Raw genomic sequence first — 10558 nt, forward strand, 5'->3', positions numbered from 1 at the left:
ACTGAGACTGTGGAGCACATTGACACTTTCTGAGGCCTCAGGAGAATCTCAGCCAGATTGCAAGGACCAGTGACAAACAGCCATAAAAATACATGATTAAATTCAATGTATACTTGTTCCAGAGTGAATGTATCTCTGCAACATTTGTCATCGTGAGTAAACCTAACAATTGTTGAAGGGTCTGAAATTTAATTTAAACTTTTAAGTACTTTTATGACAAACTAAACAACCATCAGAGTTAAAGTTTGGAAAAAACATCCTTAGGTAAGTTTATTAAAAATATACTCCTCAATATTTCAGTTTGACAGTATGACAGTAAGTGTGGCTTCACACTCCTTAAGCAGCCACTTTGTCAGAGAAGCAACAGGAGAGCAGTGCATCCAAACTTACTGGTTTTGAAAGTGGCCAATAATGACTGCAAATGCCATCTGATGGCAGCTTTGTCCTCTTGCAAAAAATAAGAATATTACTGTGGGAAAGTGAATAGTGAGGCTCACATTGGTGAGATAGAATCATATTGTACATGCAGCTTTTCCATTCAAAAATTCTCATATACTGTATATAATGAATGTTCTGCTATAATGGGACAACCTGAGTTGTGCTATGATCAGGCATCATCTCATAATGATAGTGTCATGTAAAATTAAGCAGTTTTCTGGAAGCTGTGAGGGTTTTATGTGCTTTTGCTGAACCAAAATAACATAGTTGTGTAGAGTTAAGAGTGCATATATTTACAGATACAGATATATTCTACAGATATAGATATTTATTATGGTTGTAAAAACACATATGGCACTGTTTAGTTCAACAGATGTGATGGTTATGAAAGTGACATTACAGAGAGCAGCTCAGGGATTGAAGGAGAAGAAGAAGAATACTTCACTGACAGGGTAGCAGTGTGTACACAGTGTACTTGACCTATTTTTCTGTTTTCATTTGGTATCAGCAGTTTGCTCATAGATTGTACTAAAAGACTCATTTATCAATCACCAGAAGAAAGATGTGTTGATATACAAATAATTCTGAAGGTGTATGATGTAACCATGGCTGCTTTAGTTTGTGAACCTGTCTGCCTTCATTTACATAAATGACTTTCTAATATGTAACGTCCAGTATATTCTAATCAACCTATATGTTATTTGTAGATCTAAATATGGGTAAAACACTGTACTGTACTGCTGTTTTCAGCTTGTTTGCAACATAGACAAAATGAAAAATCAAACTGAGACAATGTTGTGAGCGTATTCGTTATTCTTCCATCGCAGTAGTAAGGCTAAATAGAGCAAGTGAAGATTTTGTAAGAGAACAAGTAATATTCTTTTTAAAGAAGGCAATGTGTGCATTGCTTTCCATTTTCCCCTCCTTTGAGAACTGCCACCTTAATGTGGTGCAGGCTCTTGTGTACCCCAGGGATGTGGAAGCTGTTAGCGTTTCCCAAGGCTAATCGGTCCCAGGGGAGAGGCCGGACAAAAAGCAATGGAACAAGCTTTTTGGAGCTTTGTCACCAAACCTGGAGGGAAACAGAGGCCCCCTCCTGTAGCCAGACCCAGAGGGGAGCTCACTGGCCAACATCTGTTGGTTGGGCCTTAATACATGGAGTTGCTTGGGATGAACAGACTCATCAAATGAGCTCGGGTGGTGTTTTGTTATTGGACTTCTGTGCTCTAGTCCTGGACTGGGGATAACAAACACCATGTTCGAACATAAGATGATTCATGTCTACTTGGTATCAAAACACCTTAGGCCAAAGTCAGCCGGTAGGCTGATCATCACCTGGTCAGGTAGACCTGGTAAACCCAGATGTGTAGTGAGAGTGAGCCTTTCTGGCAGGGCAGAATAACAGTGACAGTGACAGAGCAACAACATCAAATGGGGTCAACTGATACTACAGGTGATTAGTGAAGGCCATGATTAATGCAGAGCAAATGATCTATTAATCTGTGTCCTATGGGTAAAGAGAACATGGATTGTCTCCTCAACAGATTAAAGTCGCCTCCTGGACCCACTAATCTCCAAAAGCCATTAGCACATCTACCTTCAGCAATATCTGTATCCATTATTCCATTAGGTTTATGTGACGTGAGATTTTCATCAAGAAGACACTCTGCTAGCCAGAGCTGTTTACTGTAGCAGCCCACACCTTTTAGCTGCTCCAGACGAGGGACATCGTTAAGCTCCAAACATCTGTAAGGAGCATTTTACTTCTGACACTCTGCACTTCATTAAGTGTTCCTGTCTAACAACACTTGTCAGAAGTATAGAGATGACCAGACAGTTCGCTTGCACCACCTACTGGTGAGTAACCAACCAACTAACAATAATAATAGTAGAATAATAATGACATTATTCATCGACACCTGGGGCTTTTTGGTAAAATTTATTTGCAAGTGTTTAAGTGACACATGTTTCCAGAGATTGTCTTAACAATGACTTCTTCCATCCTCCTCAGTAACCAGGGGAGTAAATGAAAAGCAGTTTAAGTTTTGAATTACTCTTCACACAAACTGTACAATGTGAATATACTATAGCACAAGGGATACAAATGTTTACCTTGATTAGAGCCAAACTCGTTTCATTCAAGTATCAGAAACAGACAAAAGGTATATTGTCAGTATGACTTTATACTTCCACAATGTTTTTGATCAATTCTAAAATCACATTCAGCAATTTTAAACAAACTGTCAATGTCCAGCTGCTCTCATTTTCGTTAAAAGCCTCCCGTGTGCTTCGATTCTCCGGCCATGAACACATCAACACTGCCAGCTCCAGGAGAGATATACATGTCATGCTCCAATATGAAAACATTTCATACAAGTGAATATACTGATTAAAAAGAGTCAGTGATACTGGTGGTTTACATAATATCTGCAGAAGCAATCACAGCGACTAAGTCGGATAAAACAGAAATGACAGTTATTGTAAAAGATCAGCTACATAAAAGGAAACAGCATTATGTGCAGCAGCATGAGTTGACTTATCAAAAAGAAAAGGTACAGTTCAGTATGTGCCTGTCTCTGAGCGGTCCATCCTGTTTTATTTTCAAAGACCTTTCTTTTGAAATAAAATGATGAAACCAACAAAAAAGCAATATTTCAGAGAATAGACATGAATAAAAATACAAAAACTGGAGGGCCTTTCAGTTCAACCTTCATCTTTTGTGGTGTTATCTTCTAGATCCTCATCGCTGTCTAAATCACTGTGGAGCCTCTTGGATGTCATATTTCTGCTTCTCTCCTCCTTATTCTCCTTCTTTAACTGGACTGGTAATGGTTTCACTGGTTATAACAAGAGAAAACAAGATGCAAAACTATGGTAGTTGTAATTTTAAAATGTTGGCGTAATAGAAACATTTGGATGCCACACGCAGAAGCAACCAACAGATGAGCATTTCATTTGTAGAAACAGCATCTGTCCTGATGTTTGTGTCACAGCTCTCACCTGCTGATGGAACAAACTGGTCTTCGGCTCTGCCGCCATTATCACTGTGACTGGCACTAACCATCTCTTTCTGTTCCTCGTCTGTGACAATTCTCTGTCTCGCGCTCTCGAAAACAGACTTAATGACAATTGAATCCTCATAGATCTGCAGCGGCAAACAGAGACACACACAAGCATAGTTAATCAAAACGATTGTTTCTCACCAGTTCCCAGCAAACCCATTTAGGGGTACAATAACAGAACGGAAACTATGAAAAATAACTGTAATGAAAGAGTTCCTCGGGGTTCACCTGAGATCCTTCCAAGTTATAAGTCTGAGCATTGTGACACAGGAGGAAAATGTCCTTTTCCAAATCACCCACACTTCTGTATTTGTGATTACGCACACGTTCCTGTGAAACAGAGGGTCACAATCAAAATCTTAATGTCACCACTGTGAAATAATCAGATATTAATAATAAGTATGGTGTTTAGTCCAAGAAAGGGTGCAGAAATGGAGACCCAGACGATGTTATACATTTTGGAAAATATACTTATTCACTTTGATAATAATCAAACTTGTACACTAAACAGGAAACTGAAAGTCGAGGGAAACTGCTAGCGCCTGCTGGCTCGGGTTGCAAAGTTAATGCACAGATATGAGCGTGTTGTCAATCCTCTCAGCTAACTCATCTAGCACACAAAGTGGAGGGAGTGCTTCTTTCATCATATCATCATATCTTCTTAAATGGAATCATTTTTATCAAGAGCTACAAATTGGTTTCCTTTAGAGTGTGTACGGAGTCTTGGTGCTGTGGTAAGATCAAGTTCAGATCAGCTGAAACCGGATGTAACAAATTCTTGTTTTGAGTATCATAAAAGTGAATAGATGATTAGATTTTTTTAAAATCTTCCTGAGAGCGACCCTTTAAACCTGATGTTCTACTGAATCCCTACTTTGCAGCTCAGGTTTTCTGTGGCCAACAAAGCTTGTTTCATGTACTTACAGTGTGTGTTTGTGGCTCAGGTTTAGCTGATTAAGTTTTATATGTTGTCACTTATTTTGAGATCAATAGCGAGTGAGTCAAAATACAGTAAGTAGCTACAAAATAAGCTTCTGAAATTCCATTCTACTACTATTTATGGTTTTTGGAGCCAAGTCCGTTGTTGTTGCCATGGTAGTGCTGCGTGGCTCAGTCCAGTCCAGTACTTTGGTCAGGACTTATTTTGGTTCAGACATTCATGTTCCCTCAGGATGAACAATAAAAACCTTTGTGATCCTTTAACCTTTCACCATGCATCATAAAACAAACTTACACGTGTCGTCTTTTGATGCATGTGTACCTGTTTGAGTTCCATCGCTGTCTATTTGATTTATATATTGACTTTTGATTTCATCTCATCTGCTGAGATAATAATGACATCTGTAGGTGAGCACCGAGGGTGATCAGTGACACGTACCCTGATCCTTCTGAAGTCCACAGGCTTTCGGATCAGCTCGTAGTACTCAGGCACCTCCTTCTTAGAGGGAAGCTGCACAAAGCCTTTACTGATCTGTCGACCCAACCTGGAATGTGATAATACTAGTTTGATGGTGGTGTCAGTATGTGGCCGACATTGCCGTGGATGCTCATTACTTATTATCTCCAAATAACAAATTCCATTTTGATGGTGCTCATTTCCCCCTTTCATACCTGGTATTCCCAGATAATGATTAAATCACACTTTCATCTGCAGCTATCAAATACTGTTTTCTGGCGATCACCTGTTAAATATCTTCTTATTTTCAGATAGCTAAGTTGCCACAATCCAAGCTCAATTGCTCTGTTGATATTGCACGTCCTGGCAGAGTTGATACAAATGTTCAGTCCTGTCAGCGTTGGCCTCAGCCATTAGCCACACAACAACAGTTCAGTAGTTTTGCTTGAATTGTGGTGAATTGTTATGTTGAAATAGCACAATATTTGAAGCTGTAACTTTCAGCTGCATCCAGCAGCAGTAAGTGGTGAGTGGAATAATGCTTGGTCTACAGCAAAGATGGCGGTGTCGTTGTGAACGATAGCAGGAGATGATGGTGTAGAAATTCTGTGGTAATAACAGTCCTAAAACCATCTAAAGATGTAAACAAGTTTGTGCATTTGGATTAATAATTACAGTAATTAATCACGGTATCATGACACAGTCCTCACCCGTCCTTGTAGTTGATAACCATATCCACCAGTGTGTTCAGTGTTCTGGTGAGTTCAGGTGGATTTGGAGGCAGTTTCTCAGCTGGCGGGCGCCCTCGCTTTCTTTTAACCTTTTCACCAGTTTCCTGTCCAGCCTGGAGATCTTTGTCTCCATGACGATCACCTTTACGCTTCTTCAGACTGATGTCCTCTTCCATCTCCTCCAGGGAACCGTTCTCTCCTGCTTTAAGCTGCAGGAAAGAGGGATGGATAGTTTGGGGACATCTAACAAACTCAAACAAACTCAAAGGGGCAGGGTAAGGTGCATGATAAGAACATGTATGTTGTACAGACAAAGCCTGTAATATTCTTCTATTGTTGTTTAGTTCATAGTTCTGCGGTACAAGGACAAACAGCTGGGGATGTGAAGGAAAAAGAAGAACAGGGACTTACAGTGTTGTTATTCACAACGCTTCCATTCATTTTATCTCACCCTTCAACGTACATGACAATTTGCAGAAGCTGCTACACAAAGTCTGTTTTCCAATGCGGAAACTTAAAGCACTTCAGACAAGTCTGAGACCCTTAAATTAAAGCACTCCATCTAATTAGCAGTACTGGCTGCAGTTTAAGCATTCAGAATTGTAGAGTATGGCTTTGTATTTAAATGAAAAAGTTTTATTTATTTATTCCACTAACAGCTGAGCCACTGTGCTGTCTGTGCAAATTCAGGACATATTATTTTATCTGTGGGCTTTGATGTCAGCTTTTAAAAGCACAGTGAATGTGAATAAATTTGAAGATGTCCTACCAAAGCATATCATCAAAAAAAAATGCAAATAATCCAGTAAATATAAATCCATATTTTCCTGGTTTGCATTTGCCCTCATGCACAAAAATGACATGATTTTCCTGTAGGTGCAGGTGCGTAGTGTTCGGCAGCGGTGTCTGTTGCATCCTGAGATATTTTCAACCATTTCATCATTCCTTTTCAAATATCTGCAGTAACCACTGTATTTTCCACAAAGGCAATTAGAGGCCAGAAACAGGAGTATGCATGCAGCAGCAGCCCAAGTGGAGAGAAGAGGGAGGAAACAGAGAAGACACGTTGTCCAATCTGAACAGAATACTGATGCATCAATCATGTACAGGTGTAGGTCATCATGCAGTACACACACTAGCATGCACATCATGTAACAGAGCTGTGGAGAAGATGTAATTCTCGAGCACAGGAGATGAAAACATGCTGGAACATTACATTTTGAAAACACCGGTGAGAGGAAGAGGAACAGTAATAACTGCCAAGCCTAAACAAATAGGACCGATGGTGACAAACGATGTGATACAGTAAAAATCAAATCGCATGCCCGCACTTCCCAACCAAAGGACAAGGCAGAGACCTGAAAACAACAATAGAAATCCTGCTCATCATCGTTGGGCTCAAATGCAGGGTTTTAAAAGCCCCGCTACTCTCTCTAAGGGGCTGCAGTCGTTCCAGCGGAATACTGGAAGGATTGAGGGTAATCCTCAAAGATGTACAACACAGCTGAGAGCTGCCTGATTGACCGTGCATGTGTGAGTGGAATGGTGGCAGTGTGTGCATGTGATGCTCCATGCCAGTGCTATCTGCTAACAAGCCTGCCTCTTCCCTGACTAATCTGGCAAAGATTCCCTCTCATCTGTTACAACACACACCTACACACTCTCCCTTTCTCCCCCTGCTCTCACTCTCTCTCACACACACACACACACTTGCACAGACAGACACCAATAAACTCGCTCTCCTTTCCTGTGCGCGCGCGCGCACACACACACATATACAACCTTGACACGCGCACACACATTTTATCCATCTCTTTCTCTCTTCCCATGCCATGTAGCCTGGCTGAATCCTGAGCCTGAGAAGAAAGACATGGAGGAGGTTATTTACCTGACTGCAGTCTGCAGGCTGGCTACCAGGATCGGCTGCAGCTGTGGGGGAGAGAATTAGCAAGCCAGCATAGCGGCGAGCTGCTAGTCTCTTCATCAGCTGATCACTCAGAAGCAGAGACCAGAAGGGGGGAGAATAAAAGCGCTATGTTTTCATATACAAATCAATGGGCTGGGGGAAAATACAAATGCCATACCCATCTCCTGCCTGCAGCTCTCCGAAGTCTTTTTCCTGACTCTGGAAGGCCCCGAGCTTGTCTCCCTCTGCATGTTTTTAATATCGACTGTTGCCAGACGGTTTTCCCCCTCTTCCTACCCTGCTGTTAAAGTTATCGGCTCCATTTTTATGTTCTAAAGTGTTGCAATGCATTTTAGAGGGAGCGTGCCATTGTGTGTCAGCTGATACGGGAATAGAGAAACATGAGTCCAGCAGCTCGGACAATCACGGTTCATAGTGAAACATGTTTGTATGTACAGCCCCAGAAGTCCAGCAGAGGTGATTAATGCATAAATATGGACTGAGGTTATAACCCCTGTGCCAAGACAGAAAGGAAAAATATGTCTGCAACAGGAAAGCTGCAGTAAAAACTGTGAACTTTTTCCAGTCTGGGCTGATAGTCAAACACATCTGGTTTGTGTAAATCAATTAGGAGTGTTTCTTCCCAGCATGTTATGCAAAATGCTGCTGGGGAACAGCACACAATGTTAGAACACACACCAGAGGAAATGAAGGATACACAAGAAAACAAGACTGGAATAAAAAAAATAAAGCCCTTCACATATTCTTCAAATAGGATAAGATAAGATAAAACTTTATTAATCCCACAATGGGGAAATTCGTGTCAAACGCATAATGGACCAGAGCTGCTTGGGCTGGAATTCAGTGGAAAAATCTTGAGTTAAACAGCAGTGTTTTCATGCCATGTGGTTAAGTTGATTCTCTAGCATCTGGCCAAGGCCATTTGTCATGTTTAACTCCTACTGTAACTAGACTATATATGGCCTTAAAGCCCCTGAAAACCTGGTTTCAAATCTAAGGCATTTAACATTATGACATTATGTTAAGGTCTGGGAAATTAACTGGTTATTATTTATTGATCTCACGTGACTTTAAGATAAGGTGCATTTAGACCAACTCCAAGTGTCGTCACATAATCGGCCTGCGAGAACTGATCTGTGGGCCACTTGGGGGCAGTGGAAATGAGATGTGAACACAACCCTGCCACGCTGTCACCTTTTCAGATTATGAACTTGTTACCAAACTGTCCACCTCCAGCAGACTTACATTAGCATTCATCTGGTGTTGTGCTTCGGCCTCGTGATGACTCTAGGTCCAATATTTATTCTCTTATACTGTAGGTCTGCTCTTAGCTGTGCAGATAATGTGCAGCGTTTAGGTGAAAACTGCTGAGTGGTTTGGGAGCACGTCAAAACAGCAGACCTGCAGGCTGCCGAGACATAAGATAATGAGATGATAGAAGCTATAATTCTCGGCAGAGCTGGGTGGAACTGGCCATAAATCTCTGTGGATTCATCACTAATAGTAACCCCTTGCACACAAAGCCCTTGTTGTTATACCAACAGTGACTGCAGCTTTAAGTCAAACCAGACTAAATCCTGATTGCTGCTTGGAAATATGCAACATCACCTTTTTCCAACTGAGTCCCACCTGCTTCGCACCAACAAGACCCTGTTGCTCATAATAAGATAGTGGGGTAAATAGTTTTCACTGCCTTTAAGAGACCCTTTAAATATTGTGGTGCAGTTGAATGAGTTCATTTTTAGGCCTCTTCAACACTAATCAAAACTCACACTAGCAGTCATTTGACAGTGCCAAAATGTTTATCAGCTGGCATCGTACTGGACCAACTTCCAGCAAGCAATACATCAACTGATATTCAACATTTTTACAAGCATTAGATTTTTTAAAATTCAAAAATGTGGATAAAATGGAATGAAGCATCACTCTCTACTGTTAACATGATGAAGTAATATTGGTAGATAATTGTGCATTTCACTGTCTGGCTTCAGAAAGTATTCAAACTCCTTACACGTATTCAGGCCCATTGCTGTGGCACTCCAGGATGTGGTCACCTGCATCCTGTTTGCTTTAATGACCCCCGCTGACCTTGACTGGAGTTCGCCTGTGGCAAACGGAATTGGTTGGACATAGTTTAGAAAGGCACACCCCTGTTTCTGACACTTCATGGCAGAATGGGAACCGAACAATGAAGTCCAAGGAACTAAATCCAGACTGTTGTAATAAAATTGTAAGAAGGCATCAGTACAAAGATGTAGAAGCGATTCTAAAACCCTGAGGGCTTCAGACATCCTTGGCAGAGAAGGGAGAACCTGCTGAGCTAAAGTCCATCAGTCAGGCCTTTGTGGACGAGTAGCTGCTTTGAGGAAAAGGCAGGTGACAACTGGTTAGAGTTTGCCAAACAGTGTTTAAAGGACTGTGAGGAAAAGGAATCTCTGATCTGATGAGACAAAACTGAAATCCTGGGCAGAACTCCAAGGACTATGTCTGGTGAACACAAAGCGCTGCTCATCACCTGGCTAACACCACATCTATGGTGAAGTGTGGTGGAGCCATGATGCTATGGGGGGCTCCTTAGCAGCAGGGACAGGGAGAATGGGAAGCATGAATACAGCCAAATGCAAAGAGGTTCTTTAAGAAAACCTGCTCCTGAGAGTGCAGTGGCCCGAGACTAGGGTGATGGTTCAGCTTTCAGTACGACAATGACGATAAAAGACCCGAAGAAGGCTGCTCAGTGTCGCTTCCCATCCAGTCTGCCAGCGCTTCACAGGCTCTGCCACGAAGAATGGGATAAACGACGTACACGTTAAAGCTTGTAGACAACTGAAGCTGAAGCTGCTGCCGAAATGGCTTCTAAAAGGTATTATGGTTCTGGATACTGGTTGTGAGATATTTCAGGCTTTAATTTTGAAGAGAAAACCTCTAAAACCTAAAAACATGTTCACTTATGGATTACTGACTAAATCTAGCCACAAGACTGCAAAAAGTGAAGAGGTTTTATGAA

The 10558-nt window shown here is 41.4% G+C and overlaps 1 protein-coding gene across 4 annotated transcripts; it reads right to left on the reverse strand.

Moving 5' to 3' along the window:
• Positions 1-2368: 2368 nt before the first annotated feature.
• LOC109969753 (probable global transcription activator SNF2L2) lies at positions 2369-7891 on the reverse strand. Of its 4 annotated transcripts, none has more exons than XM_020616864.1 (7): positions 7712-7891; positions 7516-7621; positions 5607-5836; positions 4879-4984; positions 3729-3830; positions 3439-3583; positions 2369-3275 (listed from the first exon to the last, which is right to left on the reverse strand). In XM_020616864.1, the coding sequence occupies exons 2-7, from the start codon at positions 7609-7611 to the stop codon at positions 3142-3144; spliced, it is 813 nt and encodes a 270-aa protein (XP_020472520.1). In that variant the 5' UTR covers positions 7612-7621; positions 7712-7891; the 3' UTR covers positions 2369-3141. The 4 variants fall into 4 exon arrangements, with proteins under 4 accessions (XP_020472520.1, XP_020472519.1, XP_020472522.1 ...); XM_020616863.1 differs by having other exon boundaries at positions 7516-7614; positions 7712-7890; XM_020616866.1 differs by lacking the exons at positions 7516-7621; positions 7712-7891 and adding an exon at positions 6039-7430.
• Positions 7892-10558: the final 2667 nt, after the last annotated feature.

This window comes from Monopterus albus, unplaced genomic scaffold, assembly GCF_001952655.1.
Source record: "Monopterus albus unplaced genomic scaffold, M_albus_1.0 scaffold181.1, whole genome shotgun sequence".
NCBI classification, from domain to species: Eukaryota; Metazoa; Chordata; class Actinopteri; order Synbranchiformes; family Synbranchidae; genus Monopterus; species Monopterus albus.

Coding starts and splice junctions, on each gene's coding strand:
- LOC109969753 (XM_020616864.1), bottom strand. CDS start 7,611: ATGAAGAGACTAGCAGCTCGCCGCTATGCTGGCTTGCTAATTCTCTCC. Junction 3,584..3,728: donor ATAACTTGGAAGGATCTCAG/GTGAACCCCGAG, acceptor TTGCCGCTGCAG/ATCTATGAGGATTCAATTGT. Junction 3,276..3,438: donor CCAGTTTGTTCCATCAGCAG/GTGAGAGCTGTG, acceptor TGTTATAACCAG/TGAAACCATTACCAGTCCAG.